Source organism: Centropristis striata, chromosome 4 (assembly GCF_030273125.1).
Source record: "Centropristis striata isolate RG_2023a ecotype Rhode Island chromosome 4, C.striata_1.0, whole genome shotgun sequence".
Taxonomy (NCBI): domain Eukaryota; kingdom Metazoa; phylum Chordata; class Actinopteri; order Perciformes; family Serranidae; genus Centropristis; species Centropristis striata.
In genome coordinates this window covers 10,222,506-10,244,195 of record NC_081520.1, presented here as the reverse complement: position 1 = coordinate 10,244,195, position 21,690 = coordinate 10,222,506, and the positions used below count along the sequence as shown (strand labels likewise).

Genomic DNA, 21,690 nt, shown 5'->3' with positions numbered 1-21,690 from the left:
TGTTTGGAGAACAATGGCAAAAGCTAAATGTTAATATGAATAAATGTCTCTTCTGTCTGTGCACCTTTCACACATTGTCACACCAGAAAGACACAGCACAATTTTTTCTGTTTTAAACATCCAAATCCTGGTGGGTTTTGCTGTGGTGCGATAACAAGTCATGTCATTATATCTGATTCACTAGACAATGATGCAGATTGTTAGATTTGGCCACTGAAACCAACACTCATCTTTCAGCCCAACATGTGCCCAAAGCAGCAGGATCGAGTTGAGGTGTGCAGTGTTATGCTAAAAGCAAAGCTGTTGTTGAAAATGGGCTCATTGTGGATATTGTGAGAGCACCGATTGCAGGTTTCAGAATAGTGATATTGTTTTGATTATTACTCAGTCTGCTTGTTTAGGTCGTGTTGACAGCCATGAACTGTGTGTCAAAAAAACAGCAATGTAACATTGTTGTTTTTGTCTGGCTGGCAAATGTTTATGCCAGTGACTGAAAAATGTGCATTTGTGGAAATGAATGTATTTGTAAAGGTTTTTACGTCAACGCCATTTCACCAATTGTAGGGCAAGCTGTAAATAGGATTTTAATGGAGGGACAAGGTCTTGGGCAGAGGTGTAAAAAAAAAAAAAACTGTCACAGTCAGGAGAAATTAAACAAGGAGAATAGGAAGTGTTGTGGGTGCAGGACTAATGCAGTTTTTTTTACTTTGTAAGAGTAACCCAGGGCTGAATTTATACACCTGGAAACTTTAAAAAGTTTCCTCCTGAATGGTTTAGTGAATAGGTGTTGTTGCAGGAAGAATAACTAATGTCAGGTTTTATGAATGTCGTATAAACTGGGCTTTGAACACAGTAGGACCTCACTCATCCAAATCTTGCATTCAGAGAAGCGCTGATAGTCCAATTTTTCATTGGTGACATATTTCCACTTGCATTGTAAAAAGTGACACCCAGTTAATAGAACATGTACAGTTTTTCACACCATCATACGTCTGATGTTTATGTGTTTATTTCACAAGCTTAAAGACTTCATCACTGTGACATAGGTTTCCTGTGACTCTCACAACACTGCAGCCCCATGGTTATTCATCATTGCGCTCTGCCAGGCAGATGATGGCATCTGCTTGTTCCCAATGGGCCCATAATGATCAGTCCCAAACAAAAGGACAGCATATGCCGGCAAATAGCTCACTCAAGGCAGACTTATTCAAGCTATCACGACTAAATTGCTAATCGTTGTGAAAAGATGCCATTGAAACTTAGATTAACCATGCTTCCTCTCAGATTGTGTTTGTTTACTAAATGTTTTGTCATTTTCAAACACAGATCTCTAAAGATATAATATTCTTATAGTTTTCACCAGAGTGCCTGTGGGCATTTAAGAGCTTGTGAATGACGTGTGTGCTGTTAAATTCATGTATCGTTTGCTTCATGTTACACGCATAACCCTTGCATGAATGAATGAAAAGCAATGGGAGGCAAACGTTCTGTGGTCCAGATTTTTAAAAAACAGCTGTGTTTTTTACCTACAGTATATTTGCTATCAGTGTTTGTGCCTTTGGCTAGGACATCTTCAATTAGTAACTTCCTATCCACATATTTTACCAATTTCCATTAAGCGCCGTTTCTCTGGTGTACAAATGTTGGAAGCCCGATGACTCCAGCTCGCTATAATGAGACACAGGAGATTGGTAAAAGGTGCTCATAACCGCGTATAATTATGTCTGCGACTCCCACTCCTCTTTTCTGGAGGATTTAATGCCAGACAAAATCATGTTGTGGTCCATGTGAGGGTTTGTTGCCCCAGTCTAATCATGCTTGCTACAGTGGTTTAATTAGTGTGTGTTTCTGCAGCACAGATTGGTCTTAGAAAGGAGAAACTTGTGCTATTTTTGTTTAACTTCTCAGCAGCAGTGCACAACTTCAAAAACATCCAGCACTCTTATCCCGCCCAATAACTTCACATTTTTTTTCCCAACAAAATTACCATTTTCTTCTCTTATCTAGCACTTTGTTTTGTAATTTATGAGCTCTTGTTCCTGTTAAAGCCGTCACACACCTGTCAAAAAAAAGCTTTTTTCCAACCAACTGCATGCAACAAATAGCTTTATTTTAATGAGTTGTTTTGTTCTTGATAAATATTTGCTTGTGAGCATTATTGATAGAGCCGAGCTGAATTTTCCATCAATTCTTTTTCATCCCACTGCCACCCTCTACTGCTGCTAGTCCTTCGGGCTCTTCCTATTTCAAAAAGACTAATGACCTTTCACTGTGTGACAGCCCGGACAGGTGTGAGGCCGATGTAAATCCACGTCAAATCAAGTCCTATTGTGCTGCATGTATTGTATGTGGCCGGTCGAAAGGCTTAGAAAGAAGCTTGTCATGCTGTTCGCCACGTGGGTGTGTCTGCGGCAGGCTGTGAATTGTGCCCCCCGGTGGGTGTGTGGTGTGGGAGAGAGCTGACCAGAGAGAGGCCTGTCTCTCTCAGAGGTGACCGGGTGCTATAACTCACACATACTGCCTGTTGGCAGGAGAACAATGCTGCTTTTAGCACCACAGTTTAGCCCACAGTTGACTTTTTGACCTATAAATCTTCCATGGACAAGAAGTCAAAGATTCACAAGCCACTGGAAATACGGGGCTTATCTGGGTTTTGACATAACATGAGCAGACAGGACTCATGGGTCTCCCTGTCCTCATGAAAGGCTGTTGTGAAACTGTCCTTGTGAATCACACTGATTTCATCAAATGTGCAACACAGTGAGGAATAACTTTCAACACATCAGCTCGTACATTAATTTTTCATCAGATAAATTTAACACGGAAGCGACGACAACCTCTTTTACAGACGTATCCCGCTCCCTTTTAAAGAAAACCCATACAAAACTTCATGTAAAACTAACTTTTAAGCAAGAGAAAACAAATAGACGAAAGCAAAAGCAAAATCTCTTCCCTGCTGTCGTGTTGGCAGGCAGGTTTAAGCAGGCATAGATAAACAATTTCTCCTACATTGTTTCACTTTATGGTTAAATTTTCTCATATCAAATTCCTCACTGATACAAATGCTCCCTGAAAATATGGCCTCTCCAAAATACACTCATATTTCAGCTCTCATAATGCTGAGCCCAGAGTCATCCAGGCTGGAAATTGCCCATGGAGAATTCTTGTTCGCCTGGATATTATATGTGCCACATCCTATCCCGGCCTTTGTGAAGACCCTCTTCCCTGAATGGCCAATTTCCCTCTTCCAGACACTGACATTTCAGCTATCAGACTGCCTTCGGTCACAGGGAAAGAAATCTAGCCCACCCCCCTCTTCAAATACTGTCAGAGGAGAATCTCTGCCTGATACCCCGATACCCCCCTACCACCATCAACACCACCTCCGCCATACACTCCATCCCCGGCGGCAACATTATGCTGTCCTTGATGTTTTATCATTAGTTTGGGAGTGTGTGGTCCCCCACTGCTGTCTTTTGATGGAGTGCAGACAGTAAAGGCATGGAGACAGCCAGCCAATTTCCCCTGCTGCGACTCTCCCACAGCAAGGGGTCGTGCTATCTTTCCCCTGCACCACAGCCAGGCATATATTCCCCTGATGAGGAAGCTTTCAGCCCTCCTTAGTACCATAGCCTACCTGAATTGCCCTCCATTTTGTCTTTCTGATTATTTTGTTTGGGGGTTAGTGACAGGCCTAATCAGTACAGTGTGGGGCGGATGATGCTGCTCGGGGCTCTGCTGTGCTGCAGCGGGAGACCACCAGAGTGGTTTAATTTGCAGTTTGACTTAATTATTGCGAGAGACTGGAAAATAGCAATACCTTTCCATGATTGCCAGGCATTATTATTCATAGTTAATTAGAAAATTTATCAAAAAAAGAAATACAATAGCTTGCCATAATAAACTATAATACAACCCCAGCACAGTGAAATATCCGTGTCTATTTCTTTGTGTTATTAGCCACACTAGCAGGCTCGGCTCGGCGCACGGCAATGGCCGTTTGCAGCTCGATCGGTCCAATACTTTGATCGAGACTGAAACTTTTGGGTCGACGACAGACATTTTATACAGACAGACGTTCAAGGTTCCCAGAGGATGTATAAGGGAATGATGCTAGTGCCTCACGTTCTCTCTAGCACCAGCCAGAAGTCGAGATTTTTGTTTTTGAGTGAAATATCTCGACAGCAATTCGATGACTTGTACAACTCGATCACAGCGCTCAATCTTGAAGGACATCACAGTGCCTCAAATGCATATCAAGGAGAGAGGAGGCTTTCCTAGGAGTGAGGGTACATCAGTGTGTCCTTTGCGGAGGTCTTTTAGGCCGTACATGCTAGATCTGGTTAGTGAGGTTGGTTAAGTGTAGTGGAAGAATAACAGGGTAATCGAATCAGAGGTAAGCAAAATAGGGTAAAATAGGGCAGGTCAAACATTCGGCTTCCTCGAAGCTGTTTGGTTGTTCGGATCCAGGATCTACCCCTTTTAACAACTGTGGTTGGCTTTTTAACAACAAAAAATGAGAAGAGTGACAACCGACAGATGATGCAGCTGTGCCATAGATCATTTAATTGATGGTCCTTTAAAGTGTTGTTAAATGCCTGTTGTCCTCCGGTCGCATTTCCCATGGGCAGGCCTCAGACTCAAGGAAAAGAGGACTGGGGATGTACAAACTGGGAATTGAGAAAGGCCTTTGCACCTCATGCACTAGAAATCTTGAAAAATATTGCATTGATTGACAAAAAATTGGAAACATTTTAATAACTTGGTGATCCTGTGAATTCACATTTAGTGGCATCATAAGGACAACACAGTTATTCCCATGAGCCTTAGCTGTAATGTACTACTTTTTAGTGTTTAGTGAATAGCAAATGTTAGCATACTAACACACTAAGCTAACGTGGTGACGGTGATAAACACTATACCTGCTTAACATCAGCATGTTAGCATTGCTGACGTTTAGCTGAAAAGCACCGCTATGGTAGTATGGGCTTTCAGTCTCTTTAATACACCACAGAAGCTTAATCGTGTGATTTTTTTTATAGCACAGCTTCTCATCTTCAATGACTTTTGTCTATTTCTTTACTCTTGTCTTCCTTTATTTCTTATACATGTTCTTTATTTTTTTTACTCTTTTCATCTAGATGCTCCCACTACTATCCCCACACCCACCACCAACCCAGTCAACACGCAAGGTACTGTATGCCCCCACTACTGTCCCTCACAGCAACCATGTGTGTGTATGTGTGTGTATATGTGTGTGTGGGTGCTTGCATGTACGTGTGATCAGGTGACCGGGAAGAGAAAAAACGAGGGCTTCTACCCAAGGCTAAGAGAGACTGTGGATGGCCAGTTTTAATCAGATATTGCTGCTGATAGGTGACATTGAGGACAGGCAGCGTGGGGCTGTCAGAGACACCTGTCATAGCCCTTTCCAGTCACATGTTTGATTTGAGAAAACGTAGAGACCCTGCTTTGCTGTTCTGCTATCTTATCAGCATCTGCAGCTATATCTCAACCGGCCCATCCATCATATTATAATGCCCTTTACATCTCCCCTACAAATGCCAGTCACATCTCGTCTTTGCAAGGCCGAAAAACATCAATAACTATTTTCTCAAAGACATATGAATGAATGAAAGGCCGTTCATTTGGGGTGTTTATAGCGGAGCAACCTTTTGGCATCATCTATTCACACTATTTTATACTTTGATTAAGCTCTGTTGAAAAAGAAATGTTTTTAATATTAACCATTCAAAAAAAGAAAGAAATCGCTATTATTTCAAAAGCACCGCTAAGGCTAGACAGATGGCGAGGCAACCTTGGGAGTTGACATTTGGATATGCCAGAATGTGACATTTCAATACAAAAAAACTATCCTTAAAGAATAGATCGGTTTATCAATAGCTGCTTTAGAGATACGGCAATTTTGGCTCTTTTGTCATGACCACTCTGCATTTCATACAGTTCTAAAAATGTGGAGTGGCAATACACAAAAAAAAAAGTTTGAAACTCAGTGTGAGACTGCATCAAAAGCGCCACTCATCTAATGTGGCAGCTTTCAGATATCATTGATTTATACATTTATTTGATAAAATAATTGGCTTTTTAATAATTTGTTTGAGCATTATGCATTTTTATACAAATTAAATAGAGGGTCAGCAGCCGATGGCACTGTCTGTATTTATATTTGTGAGGTCTCCTGGGTTGTTTTATCAATCACTGTTCACTATGACAGAGCACTTCTCCATTGCATGTTTTAAATTACTCCCCCATTTTTGAAATTCCTACTTCAAACCAGCTTTTTTTCTCTCACTCTCTTTCTCAAATGAAGTTATCAGCAGTATGCCAGGGATCATGCTGCATGGATACAGCCTCATTTCAGCTCTCTGACTCTCTCTGGGTGTGGCTCAGTCAAACAGGAAGTTGCTTTTGCAGAAGTGTGCATTACTCTGCATTTTTTCCCCTATAAGCTCTTCGCCTCGGAGTTACACTGATGCAGCCTTCTGCGTGTTTTCTGCTGTAACATTCCAGTAATTTCCGAAAGACAGGCTTGAAAGAGGATTTACGGTGATTTATGCAGTACATGCTGGGAGGATGTAATTGAGCTTTCTTGCAGTTCACTACTCTTCTAAATACCCTGTCACAGGGGCAATGGTAAGCTGGCTTGCGGTAGATTGCTTTGCACTACCTTAATCAGCATAACAGCACAGTATAGCATTCCCCTCATAAGGAAGTATACAGCACGATTTCTTATTCATTCATTATAACCAGGGGGTGAATTGGCATGGCCACCTCCACCACCAGCTGCGATTTTCTGGTGTAATCAGGGGCCACTGAACTACTTCTCTATCCTGATTTTAAAGGACCAACCCGTACATTTTTCGATGCATAAATTTCTGTTATTGCCATATAAAGATATGAGTTTAAGTTCTCGATTTAAAAATAAAAAAATTTTGTTTGCTAAATGCATAGCTTAAAATCGCTCAAGATGAATATACATCACATCTTAACGGACTTATCAATGGTTGTGTACTTGAAACTAGTTGCATTTTTATAAGCCATATACTATATATGTTCTTGTTTGGAACGATTTTGCTTAGTTTTTCATATCAATGTTGTAATAAAACAATTTGATATTATTGATGGTTGTGTTGCATTGGTATCAGTTGATTTTGTTTCGTCCATTTAAATTTGTTTGTTTAAAGAGAGCTTGGTTCCATTATTGCATTAACTAGCACAATGCCCGTTCTGGCTGTGGCCGTTTGGAGCATTTGGAAATTTGCCTTGTTCCTGGTAATATTGCTTGAATTGTTGTCAGGGAATGTGCCCGTTTGGAGCACGTGGCCATTCAAAACCTTTTATGTTAGAGCTTCTTGACCCCAAGGAAACTATATGACATTAAAAGGTTCTTTGCCTCACTCAAAGAAGATGTGAGTTGCAGCTTTCTCAAGAACTGCTCATCCGATCAACTTCACACTCGACACTGCGCTCCCTTGGGTCCTCAGCAACACACCCACCAAGTGGGAAGTCGATTGGATGAACAGTTCTTGATATATGCGAAGGACTGTCATACATGAACTGACAGAGATTCCTTTCTTTTTGGTTAGGTGATGCTGCTGCAGCGCTACCCATTGGCCAAATTGTAAAAGTCGGTTCGGTTTTACTGTAATTCATTTTGAAGACATAACTTTACTTATCTATTTGATTATCTACGGCAACCAAGGCACTACAATAAACCACAAGAGCATTTGGCTGAAAGTCACAAGTTTAACACCGACCATTCTAGGTTTAGTAGGAGTAGCACCTAAATGTCACTTGCCAGGCAATACTGTCTTCTTTCCCCAACGTTTGTAATGTATTAGCTGAGAAAATGTATATTTCAACATTAAACATCTATGCCACGGTCATCGTCAGCAGGCACACAAAGCAGTCGCAGGATTTGTCTCCAATTAGATGTTTCATTTATCCAATTAAATAATCAAAGTAGACTTTGTTGTTATCTAGTGTTGTGTATTTAAAAATGTCTTGACATTTGGTGGTATAGCTACCCATAATTCTTTTTAAAAATACATCAGGATTACAGATTTTTCTTTTTGAACAATTTTATTGTGCTGTGCTTTGATAGGTCCACAAAGATCTGAGTATTTTTCAGCGTACCCATGACTCAGATGATTGAATAATACAAAAAGCTTTCAAGTTGCGGTCATTCACTAATCCACATAAGCAGCAGGTGCCATATGGGCACAATATTTTCCCCCTGTAGTTTGAAAGAAAACATAAAAGGGGCTTCTCAATATTGTTAGCCCACTGCCCCCTTAATTTGTGTTTCATAATAGACGTAAAAAAAATATATTTTCAACATGTGATTTTACTTGCTGGATTTTCCTCTCTTTGAGTTGTATTTTTCCTCTTGCTGTTGCCTTGCAAACTGAAGCATAGTTCAAGGACTAAATATGGTTTTGTGTAGTGAGGGGGACGTTCAAGCACAGCATCTCACAGTTGTTTGTCTTCTATGCTGTTTCATGTTCAGAAAGTTTCACAAGAGTTCATATCGTCAGGTCTTTCAGGGATGCAGAGAGCGCGCGTGTATGTGTGTGCGTGGACCTCATGGGAGAGATAAGTCACCCTTTCAGAGAAACATTTCTTTCATGTGTTTGAAAGTTTTCAGACCTTGTTTCTCTGCATGTGTTTTTATTGCATATTTACACTAAAGCAAAAAGCTTTTAGTTGACGTCTTAGTTGACAGGTATGCGTGGCCTTCTTTCTCACTGATCTACATACTTGATTTAAACATATCGCACCAAACACAGCAGTATGAAGCCATTTCTGAGAAATAATTCAGAATTTTACTATGACTGAAGCAGAATCCTCAAGATGGTCGGTCAGTCGATGGTTCCAGCATCACAGAAAAAAAAAAAAAACAGCACACCACAAGTTCTTTGTCAGTGGCTGTATTTCTTTTTGGGAAAGAGGGTAGAATTTACCCAGAATCCCCGGCTCTAAAGGAATAAAGAGAGTCTGTGGCGATAATGCTCCAGCTCGTCAGATGCTCAGAGATGATCCAAGGCAGGGACATGATATCCCGGCTAAGCCTTCAGTAACCCCCCTCTCCCCCAGCTTGTTGAGTGGAGCCAGAGGAAAGACACGGAACGAGGAATTATGTTGTAGACTTGATTAAAAAGACCCTATGTTTCTGCAGATCTGCAGTCCATGGTAAATTGTTGTTTAGCATGCTACAGATGACCTTCGCTGAATAATCTTCAAGGAATCTAAAAATTAAACATCACAGAGGCTTTAGGGTGTGGTGAGTTAAAAGGGGTTTTCTGAGGTTAACAGGCTTCTGCTTTACATATAATACAAATTGTGAATTAACTGCCAATAAGAGCTTTGCAAGCAAACATTACACCACACATGCACGTGAGTTTAGCCTCTATACTGCACCCTTAAGACATGATAATACTACTACTAAACATAATATAGTTTTTATTGCTTGCTTGGCTAAGCTGTCAGGGATTTGTAGATCCTTATGACTTTAACATGCAGTGCACAGAATACATACATGACTTCAGGGTTATTCCCTTTTCTTTGTACTGAAAACACATGGATTTTTTTTCCAAGTGAGTAAATCATGTGATTTTGCAGCAGATGGTATTTAGGGAATCCATCCCTGGCAGGTTTTCATACATGTTTTGTTTGCGATTTCCTCCCTCAGCACTAGTACATGTGAGGTGTTGGCAGGTTTCCACTGCTGTTTAGTCTTGGGATTCAAGCCTTAACTCCACGTACGCTATTGACTTCAACAAAGATTGTTATGAGTGGATTTAGTATTCAACATAATTATCCTTTAAACATTTACCAGCGTTGTTTTAACTCTCACATGTATCATTTCTCTTTGAAGTATTTCATTGGAAAAATTAAAGAATCATTTAGAAATGCTAATTACTTTTTTTCCCTCTCACATTTGTTTACTCTGATTCCCAGTTGAAATTGTGTTTTTTCTGACCTGAGGTTTTCCTTTCGTTGCTTTAAATAGTTATTAAAGAAAGAAAATATTGTAATGGTCCATTTTAATTGGTCTCTAGAGAATAGGTTAGTAATGCCAGCCCACCCTGAAGTTAAAAGAGTGTTTCATTGCAGTAATATTGTTTTTTCATGGAGCAGTAGTAAATGATTATGAGAGCCCTACTTAGCACATTAAGCTTTAGAGATTGAACATTATGTACCAATAAACTTGCATTGTGTCCTTATTTTAGACTGATAAGTTGTACTTTTGTGGCAGGTTACTGTGAGCAACTTTGGGAAGCAAGCACAGATTTCTATTATTTTGTCAACCTTTTCTCTTGCCTTGATCTGCACTGCAGAGAAAACACGTTGAAGAGGAAGCATGTAGTGGAGATGTGTGCTCCAGGCTTTTGTGCAGAGAAGTTTGCCAATCTCAAAAGATACAATAAACTGCCATCGACGAGTTCAAGTTCGCTGTCAAAATTTCTATTCATTTGCCAATTTATTAGTTGTAGTCAGACCTTCTCTCATATTTCTGCACCTCCGTTAAATGTCACAGCTGTATTTGCACATCTTCAAATCACTCTTTGGGTTATTACAAAGGACTCAGGAAATCTATTTAGCGAGCGAGCAGTGGCATTGGAATTCAACTGAGGACAATATTGTGCTCTGTTGATGGTCTGCCACAACAGCAATACAAAAATGATTTGGTGGAGATTGCCCATGTATGCTCATCTCATTACGTTCATTTCCTTTTCAAAAGGCAACGAATACAAAAGCCACGGATGTTAGCAGTTCAATGCTGCAAAATGACTATTGACGGTTGATTCTGCAGCAATGCCCGATTGTCCTGCCACTGTCCAGGAAAAGGTTACTGCGAGAATCTATTCAGTGCAAGTGACGGCTTTGCTCTTTCAATGGAAGAGAGTCATTGTTTCAATTATATCCATGTAATTACATCTATAAATTGTAATGCATTTGTGTGTGGGCTAGTGCATGTGTGTGTGACCTGGCTCATTATGTGAGCAGAAAACTATTAAAAGAAGAAGAAAAAAAAAAGATGAGAAAACTGAAATGATGCCCCGTGTTATCGGCCTGGTGACAACTCACAGCTCTGATCTCCAGGCTGACAGAAAGTCTGATAGGATGCTCTGTTGCTGACCAGAGCAGTAATTAGTCATTCCAGTACAGAGACGGAAAGGTGCGACTGTAAAGCATGTGGTACTGGGAGTTCAGCGGAGCAGATTTCACCGCCGTGCAGACACAGGCATCAGTTGCAAATCCTCTTTATTCCCCGATAAATCCCCACGGCTGTGCACATCCTGTCAGGACGCCGGTGTGGGCATGTCAGCACTCCCCCAGCGAGCCGGGAGCAGAGCCGTGCCCGCGGTATGGACACAAGCCACATTACAGACGTAATCAAATTCTACTTATTTCAAGAGTGAGGCCACAAAGGCTGCTGTAATAACACTGTCTGTCATTTGGGTTTTTTTCTATTCTAAGCACAGTGTTGTAATAAGAATGCATATATATTGAACAGGGACAGCCCGAGGGAATCACACTCTTGATCCTGGGTGTGTTAGAGCCCTGAATGACAAAGTAATCTACACAGGAAGAGGCAGGAATGATAGTAATGACACCATATTTAAAAGAAAATCTGTTCTTGAGGTCAGAGATCTGGGTCAGATCAGTACTTTTCACTATGTTAACCACATTAACCTGAACTGAACCTGAACCTCGTGCTTTTCTGATTATATTGTAGGATATTGCCCCTATTTGGTCAACCCTGTCAGAATTTTTTTCTATCTCACAGCAACATAAAGGGATAGTCCTGCACTTTATTGGCCATATAAAGTTGAGGGACTCACAGGTGACAGATTTAGTGGTGGCTGTAAATCAGAAGGGCAACTGGGTTAACTAATAATTGAAGGGCTCGGGGTTCGATCCCCTGCTCCTTCGGTTCTCGAAACTGAACTATAATTGGTCCCCATTGTCAATGTATTTCATTATACAGCACTTTGGACACAATCACCATATAAAATGCAGTCCATATAAAATATATATTATTTTGTACTACAAATTCTCATCTTCCTTCCAAAGTGTTTAGAAAGATAACAACAGATATTGAGGGGGAGACACGACAGGTGAAATGTTTCACAAATGACTGAAGCATTCTCAGTTGATTACTCACATTTAGCCAGTTGTCTTCTGTATTACACGTTTTCTGAAATTTTGTTTAAATTTGCACTGAAATTTGAACACTGAATAAAGCCAGGTTCAAAATTTTTGTTTTTTACTGACTGAATTTTGCAATACAAATCAAATCCACATGCATCAAATTCAGAATTCAGTGAATATTTACAAAAAATTGAATACATCGAAAAGGATTTGTAAATGATCACATTCCGTAACATTTACATTTTAGACAGTGAAGATGTATGTTTTGTAAAATGATTGTCTTGTAACCGCCAGATATTTTTTATATATATAAATAAATAAAACATTGCATCCTACAACCAATTGCATCTTTTTGTTAGACCCTGCCTGCCATCCATAAAGACCCTAAAACCATCCAACTGTATCGTTTCTATTAAAAAAATGAAAATCTGATATAACGCAAATGAAATTCTCAGAGGTGAAAAATTCCTGCTTTAAAGGATATATTTAAATAAATGTTTCACCTCATGACCTTTATGTTTAAAATCAGCTTACAATACGCTTTAGACCTCTGCATTTCATTGCATTATGTAACTGTCTCATAATCTTCTTACAATGTAATGCAGGCTGCAGCAACACCGCAAAATGAATGAAAATGAGCACAGCCGTAATATCTATATGGAATTCGAAATCATGTTTTTGTGGCCCTTCCTTGTAATGAATACAGAACTGACAAACAGAAAACCAGTGTTCAGTAGTGTAGTTAATGCAGGCAACATGATATGCAACCAACCATAACAGTTGATACTGTAGGTGTTATGGGATTTTTTAGTTTGACATTTTTGCGATAGTGTCTCGGTGCTTACACTGGGCGAATTTTTCTACCTGTTAACTGAAACTCTCCCTCAGTGTGCAGAGGCGGCCGAGACCCTGCATGTTTCCTTGCGAATGTGTCAAACGGAAGACAGCGGGGAGCAAGGTGAGGGCAGGAAGGTGTAGGGGGGGGGTGTGTGAAGAGAGGGGAGGAGGAGACAGGACTGTGCACAGGCCATTTAGCATTGAATGTTCATTAGCATGGAGCATGGGCCGTTCCCTCTCCGCGGGGAATGAGCTGTGCTATCTGACATCGGTGGTACAGTAAACAAACGGCGCCTTGCACATCCCCGCTTTCACATACACCGACGCACAACAGTGGCTCGCTCGGTGAAGAGTCCATTTTAAGTGGGCGCTCAACTGAAACAAAACTTTTCTCATTAATTGGTTTCAATGCACTTCCAAGATGTCCTCGTGCTGAACTGAATGCAACTTAAAAAAAAGGTGTTTATTTTTCAGGTTGAGATGTGTGAATGTCACTTGTCTGAGACCCCTCAACTCTGCTTATTACGCCCTCACTGTGTTGAGAAATTCTGCACTCTCTGCTCGTCTTTTATCAAAATCATTCAAGTTCAGAGCATGACTAGTGAGATTGATGGAAAATTGAGCTGCTCTCTCATGCAGCAAAGAACAGTGCAGCCATTCCCTCGCCTGCCACTCCTCCATCAGTCCAAATGTGCACAGATATAGACTATTGATAAATGCCTCTGAACTATTCTGAGACTGGAAATTTAAAGGCTTCAAATTTTGCCTTGTTCTACTGTGGTGCACGGATAAATCTGGCTAAATGCTAGACAGTGATACTCTCTGACACCTGAGGCAGCCACGTATTTCTCTGCATGGGGACACCGAGCGCCAATTTATCTCTAGACTTGTGTCTATTTCTGATGATTGAGCTCTATAACTTCCAGAAATGGCCTCTTAAATCACAATGTATTTTACAGTGTGTGAACTCTCGATGAAATTGCAGACGGTGTCTACTGTTTCATGGTGAAATAACTGTCTTAAAACATTTTTCAACATCTCTCACTCAAGGGGCTAGAGCAACCATTTCAGCTATATGAAGCTCTGAAAACGTTCATATAACGAGCCTGGTTCACCAGCGTAACATCACAAATGTATGGTTTATAACCTAGAGAGACGTCAGACTTGATTTTAAATGTGTCCTAGCATTAGATATGGTTTTACTTTATTGAAGGAATATTTCAATATTTTGGACTTTATTGCCTAGAGATGAGAAGATAGATACCACTTGTGTCTCTATGGTAAAAATGACAGTACAGCCCTCAGCCAGTTAGCTTAGCACAAGACTGGAAACAAGCAAGTTATAGTCTGTTCTATTTCAACCGGGACGTTGAAATTTGAAAAAGAAAAGAAAGTGCAACTTATTATATCCTAACCCTTCTTCATAACTGAAAGAGTTATATCAGATATGACGTATCTATCTATCTATCGTATATTCTTACAGAGTCAATCAAATATATTATATTTAAATCTCTGCATGAAAATGAAAAAAATATATATATATAGATTTATTATTTCCCAATAAATTTAAATTATTCGTTTAAATGTACCAAGAATAGATTTTGTAGACTTAAATGGGTTTTGAATTTCAATTATTTCTTAGACAATTAGATGATTACAATGTAAGTAAGCTGGAAAGGAAATTAGTGAGGAAAAATGTAACCAATTAAACATTTTGGTTAGTAAACAGCCTCATTCTGGGTATTGTCAAACTGGCAGTGGTCTGCAGCATTTCTCAGTAAGTAAGAGTGAAAATGGTTTTTAATAGCCTATTTGTGGAATGTTTAGTTACACATTGTGAACCATTTACCATCCTCCGTGGACCAACTTGTGCCCGTGGTATCATCTCATTTTTTTATTGGTAAACAACATAAGCTGGCATTTTTCCTCAACAGCTTTTTCCTCTGTGGTTAGGTCATGCTAAAATGCTTTAGAGAGAAAACAAGCCAATTTAGTTTATTTTGGAAGCCTAATGATTTAATAGCCACAGCTTCCAGTGTGGTCCATGTCGGTGTGAAGGTATTAGTGACTGGCTGAGACGGTTTACTGATCATGAAATTATTTACGGTTATTGTCCTGTTTTCAGACTCCAGAGCCGGCGAGGGGGCACCGCAGAAAATTGACCATGCTGTCATCGGAGGAGTGGTTGCCGTGGTGATGTTTGCCATCCTCTGTGCACTCATTGTTCTTGGTCGATACTTTGCCAGACACAAAGGTAAGGCATCAACGGTGCAATCATACTTGATCATGAACACGTCTTAGAGTTCTAGTGTTTCTTTGTTGCAAGTGGAGTGCAATAGGATTGAAGTGCACAAGACCTGGAGGAGGTGTGGTGCTAATTTATCTGTACGTTTGCAGGAACTTACTTCACACATGAAGCCAAAGGGGCGGACGACGCAGCCGATGCAGACACGGCCATCATCAATGCGGAGGGCGGACACAACAACACAGACGAGAAGAAGGAGTACTATATCTAAACCGGACAGGCCAGGAGAGACGGGTGGGGATGCTGGTGGTGGTGGTGCTGTAGGAGCATTATGTCTAACTCTGATTGGTTACGAGAAGGCTGGGGGGCGGGGCAGGCGAGATTTAAAGAGGAAGAGAAGAAAGTGGAAAGTAGGACTGGCATGGCCAAATGGTAAGAAGAGGCGTTGCTAAGTCTCCTATCCGACCCTTCCTGGAATGCCGGGGCCTATTCTGTACAGTTCAATTATTTTACAGACAATTTTGTGCCTTGTTCTATTTCTTTTTATTTTATTTTGTTTTTCTCCCCCCTTCACATGCTTGTTGGATTGGATTTCTTTTTCGATGTACTCCACCTGATCCTTTGTTGCTTTTGGCTTTCGGAGATTAAATGGGCCTGGTGTTTGTCTATGTGTGCTGCAGCTAGCTTTTAGCTCATGTACCCAGATCTGAGGAGCCAGCTCATACATTTTTTTTCCAGTTCAGTAACTGGAACACAGAGTCAACACATTTCTCCCTGCTGGGTCAAAGTCCAACAGTCCCTGCAAATTCATCGCAGATTGGTTTCAACATATTTCAGCGCAGATTTCACTCACCCTCCTTCAAGGTCAGGTTCACTGTGTTGATTACTAATGTAACAGTTGTGAGTATTCACACTCATTATAGAATGTATTCGTTTCTGAGAGTGAAGTAGGAGTGCTGTTAAGTATCATTTCACACCAAACCGCGAAGTAAAACTGGTCCCTCGCTGGTTTCAAGAGAACATCTGATGAGTAGTAGATGTGAGGTCAGTTTAGTATTTGTTTAGGATATTGTGGAGTCCAGTAAGACATCCTGACAGCTGTAATGTGCCATGATATAGAGTAAAAGTTTCTATAGAGAATATCAGAAGCACTTCTTCTTTTTTTAAACTCTATCGTTTCTTTCTGCTGATTGAAAGGACAGCAGAAAAAACAGCAAAACAGCATTTTCTGTCATCTGGATTCTTTTGTTTGTTTGTTTTTTTGCAGAACGACTTGTTCTGGAAAAAAAATCTAAAGGAATAGTTTCACATTTTACCTTTCTCGGCCAGAGTGAGTGAGGAAAAAAAAATCGATACCACTATTAACGTTCTCATTTAACTGTTGGTAAGAAATTAAATATGTTTATTTTCAAAAACGCTGACCTTTTCTTTAAAAATACTGCCTCTTTCCAGAGTGATTTTAGTTTATCAGAATTATTTGTCTTTTCATCATTCTGATGGATGGACCGAAAACATGGCAGAAAATGTCTAATACAGTCGTGGTCTAAAATACTGGCATCACTGCATTAAAAAAAACTAAAAATGATAATTGTAAAACAGGTTGAAAATGACAAAAGTACTCCACAATTCTTGATTTCATTGTTAACAGTGCAACTTGTGTCGTGTCCTTTCAACTCACAATTAATCAGAAATGGCCCTGACAAAATTGACAGCCAGATTTAAGACTTCAGTGAGATGAGTAAGAACTTTTAACGGCAGTTTGGCCCACTCAAATGTGGTGGGCACCTTCTTTCTTCTGTTTCAGATTTCTTCACAGGTGCTGAATTGGGTTTAAATCTTAACTCTGGCCAGTGCTGGCTAGTTTAAAACAGGCCAGTGTTTTCTTTTGAACCATCCTGGGTGCTTTTGAATGTTTCCTCTTGGAAAAAAACATGACCTTCGATAGAGAAGCAGCCTTGTGACAATGGGTGAACCATTGTGCTCTAAAATACCTTGAAAATCTGATTTCATGATGCCACGCAAAGATTCATTGGGGTTGCCATGGAAACACACACAAGGTACAGTGGCTCACAATGACCACACAGGACAATCATTGAGCCAAGTGGTCTACAGAAGTCAAAAGTGTTATGTCTAAATGCAGAGGAGAATGCAATGTAGCTGCATTAAAACTGACATAAGCATTAGAGGACTGCATTGGGAATTAAATGGGATCCTTCGGGGAGCCAAAACAAACCTCAGGGGAATATGCAGTTTAAAGTTTGCTGCAGGCTTTGTGAAACACACATATTGCAGGAGTACAGGAGTTATTTCTGTAAACATAGAGGTTATGTGATTTACCACAAAGCTCTAATTTGGTCTCATTAGTCCACAGAACATTTTCCCCAAAGGATTTTGGCTTGCTAGATTTGTTTTGGCAAACTCCATCCAGACTTTTCTTGGGTTTCTCTTTCCACAATGGGATCCTCCTACCAGGGAACGAGTTGGCGACAGATGGTGCCACTTGAAATGGTTGTACCTTGCGTCTGAAGGTCATCCTGAATAGTTTTTGAAGTTGTCCGAGAGCCTTTTTCCACAACTCAAAGATGCTTCGCTGCAATCTTTTGACAGCTCCTTTGCGTTCCCTTCCAGAGATGTTTGCTACAGTACCATGGGTCTTAAACGCCTTGGTAACTTTGTGTACAGAGAACACAGGAACATCAGGGTCTCTGGAGATGGACTTGTAGCCTTGAGATTGTCCATGCTTGGCTTTGATCTTCCTTGACGTCCTTTTCCCCCTCCTTTTCTCAGTGCGGTACACACAGAGACACAAAACAGCGGAGTGAGTAATTTGCTCCATTATAACTGGTTAAATGAAGGATTGTGACATATCTGGTACACAGGGGGGTTCAATGGAAATGACGCGCTTAAAATCCAATTATTTCTTGCAACTTCTAAAAAGGTTCCAAAAAATTGTCCAGGTCATTTGTGTGGAATAAGAAAGGATTTAGTATTTTTTCATCGTTTTTAGTTTTGTTCCACTGCAAACCAAAACAAAACAATAAACAAAAGATGTTTTGTTTCCCCAAATTTCTGAAAGTAGTTTAAGAAAAAAGGGTGCCAATATTTTCAACTACAACTGTACGAGCAAAGCCAAAATACTATCTGTTGGTAGATATTACATTGGTTTTATAGCCACCACTGTTCCTGCTGCATTGATGATAAAATCTAATTAAAATTATGATATGTGGGATATTGGTACAGCCTGCTGTGTGTGCTTTTGGTTTAAACATAAAATTCTTCATATTTTCATGCCTCCCACACAGTCAACCCTGGACCAAATGTAAGAATATAGCGAGTATGCTTATATACAGTGAATATTACTTGTATACAGCAAAGGCTTGAGTGCTCCTCTCTAAATAACAGATTTTATTGATTGGATAATACAGTACATTGACCATTTAACTGGAAATGTTTCCAAAGCATTGGTTCATTTTATTTTTCAAGGTTTTATATTTGTATTTGATTGTACTGTATTAAAGTGGAGAAAGATTGTTACACTTTCAATAGCAAAGTTTCCTTTCAGTCATGTATAAGTCATCAAGGTACGTCTGTGTGAATACCTGTTGCAAGTGGAAAAAAAAAAAAACGGAAAAAAAAACCTTGACTGCTTATTTCCTGGCTAAGAAATCCTTGCTACACATACTTTTTTTGCCCTTGCCCATACTCGAGTATAAAAGACATTCAATCACTGCAAACATGAATCAGTTATATTTCCCTGCTGCCTGTAAAGACATTTTACCTTTGGGCTGTCTTTGATAACTTGTAAGGGCTCTTGGCCTTACAAGTTATCAAAGATTTGCGTAGCTTTAGACTTGGTTTGGGGAAAGATCATTTTCTTACTGTCATCCTGCAGCCTCAAACCTTCACACAGGAGCCGTCTACTGTTACAAATTAATTTTTTTTTCCCCCAACCAACACAAATCAGAAGATCCTGCGCTCACAGACAGAGACGCAGTGTGCATACCGTGCATGCCTCATGCCTCTGAGTCTGTCACAGCTAGAAGAGTAAAAACCTGTTTGGTAATTAGTGAGTGATATCATTGTATTGCCTGAATAAGACAAAAAAATCTGTAAATGTATTATGAAAGAGGATAACCACTGCCTTAAATCCACCTCTTGATACTTATCATTATATAGGAAAAGACTGAAGGACTTAATTTTGTGCCTTCTTTGATTTTTAGGCATATGGTTAGTATCGTACAGTATCCTCATGTACACTCTTACAGTATATATATGTTGTATATTTCTGTCCTTTCTAACTTACAGGGCCAATACTCATCTAGGTTGTCTGTTCTCATGCACCACTGCATCAGCATTACGACCTGGAGCATAAAAAAAAAGATGGAATGAGTGAAGGAAAAAAAAAGTATTTCTATATTTATCAGGGTGGTGTGGCAGCTTCCACTGACTAGAATGTCATATGCCAGGATGTAGTATTTATTGTCTTAATTAGTGATCGCAAAAAAATTTCAATTTGGTCATAATTATTTTCTCTGCTTCACTTCATGTGTTATTTATTTGGATATCTTCAAGGACAAGGCTTGCTAGTAATATCAGAGAGGAATTCAGTGCTTAAAGCTATAATAAGCTACAACAAATTTCTGGATTTTAGAGTTTCGGTGTCATGAAAACAGCTATGTGCATGACATACTTTATTTTGAGGTTTGATATTTATCTTAAATGGTTATAAGTGGCTGCTGCTTTTGATCGAGGAACGTAAAAAGATTGTCGGAAGCGTCATTCTAATCCGATTTTTTGATTTGTTTTAAATATTTGATATTTAGTATGTTTGTTTTCACTCTCTCAGGTTCATGAGTGTTAATAGTTGTGTTTTTTGCATCTCAGGTAGAATGCAAATTAAAGGCCCCAAGTATATACTGTAGTACCACAGCTATTCAAACAGTGAAAAATCACAAGATGTACATGTTTTTTCTCATTTGTACATGTTTATGTGTTCTTAATATGGTGCACTGTTACAGTAAACGTTAAATATTATTTTGCATAGACCTAGTTCACAAAGAAAGAAAACTAGATTTGTTAAACAGACGAAAATTATGTACAGTCAGTGTCAACAAAATCACAATGATGTTCATGAAACTTCTTCTTCTTCTTCTTCTTCCACCGTAACACTTTGCTCATACAGTATTGGTTATTTAGTAATTATAGAATGTGAACAACAGACAGTCAATCACGCATCTGTTTGGATTCAGTCAATTCATGCATACATTTTCATAGATGAAAAGATGGTGTATTTACTGTGACATGGAGTTTTATGAATGATCTGTAACATGTCTTGGATATTTGGATGAAACTCATGTTTAAAGCCTGGGGAGGGAGGGAGGGATGGAGGGAGGGTGGGGGTGGGTTTGTTGTTTGATTACCCCAAAACTGGTTGTTTTTGTTGCTTAAATTTCTCTCTTTACCCAGGTGACATTTTTTTCTTTTGTGTAGTTAAGAGGATGTTTCTCATATGACCATGCATATTTTGTATTGGTTCACACCAACATTTTTACAAAAGAAAAAAAAAATCAGAAGAGTTCTTGTCTTAATAAAAAGATATCAATGTTTAAAGTGCTGTGCTGTTGTGACTTGATCAAAAAAAAACGGGGCTTCACTTTGTAGTCCCGTCCTGCTCGGAGACGCAGGCGGCAGAATTTATTAACTTGCATTTGTTGTCAGATTCCCTCCGCCTGTTTTAACATGCTGAATACATTAGCTGGAGAGAACCTGTTCACTTCATCCTGAGCTGCTGATACTTGTCAAACTCCCAAAGAAGAAAGATCTCAAGCGGAGGCAAAAATACTGTACCGACATATATTCGGTGTGCAGCAGCGGCAATCTGAGCTCCCATCAGTGACTGGCACATGCACTGTGGTACAGATAGAGGCGAGAAACCTTTTAAATGACACTATGACTGACATCGACATGCTGGGGGGCCCCTGTTAAGATTTCCGGCTGAACATGTGGATGTTAGTGATTTGACAAATTGATAGGTATTTCGAGGAACAAGCCCTAGTTCATAACCATAAGCAATTCTGTCATCATAATTCTGTCAGTGCCACCGCTTCCCATTACTTTAAGTGATCCATCCCAGGTAAAGGTCAATAACATTATTCAAACTTTAATGGGAATAGTTTAACCTTAGAAACCAGCCACTTTTCTCCCTTACTCATACAATCATTGAAATATAATGCTTCCCTCAAGGAACATTAAATACCTGCCTTTTGAATTTTTAAAAACATGACAAGTTATGTGATTTTCTCTATATTTATTCATTTTTTGGGAGGTTTAACTCTTGAAAACACTAAATTAAAAGCAGGTACAAGGCTGCTTGGCTGCACCAGCTGTCAGTGCACCATGAATGCATGAATGTAGAAGGGTGATGTTTC

At 39.7% G+C, this 21,690-nt stretch overlaps 1 protein-coding gene and 1 long non-coding RNA gene across 3 annotated transcripts in view; one reads left to right on the top strand and one right to left on the bottom strand.

Moving 5' to 3' along the window:
• Positions 1 to 20,545, top strand: part of cadm1b (cell adhesion molecule 1b) — a 164,199-nt gene extending 143,654 nt beyond the window's left edge. For both annotated transcript variants that reach the window (XM_059330980.1, XM_059330981.1), the window contains 3 exons: positions 5,142 to 5,192; positions 15,143 to 15,271; positions 15,415 to 20,545. In XM_059330980.1, coding sequence (XP_059186963.1) covers positions 5,142 to 5,192; positions 15,143 to 15,271; positions 15,415 to 15,533 — 299 coding nt within the window. In that variant the 3' untranslated portion in view covers positions 15,534 to 20,545. The remainder of the gene's footprint in view (positions 1 to 5,141; positions 5,193 to 15,142; positions 15,272 to 15,414) is intronic.
• Positions 1 to 21,690, bottom strand: part of LOC131969778 (uncharacterized) — a 115,504-nt gene that overhangs the window by 90,633 nt on the left and 3,181 nt on the right. The window lies entirely within an intron of this gene.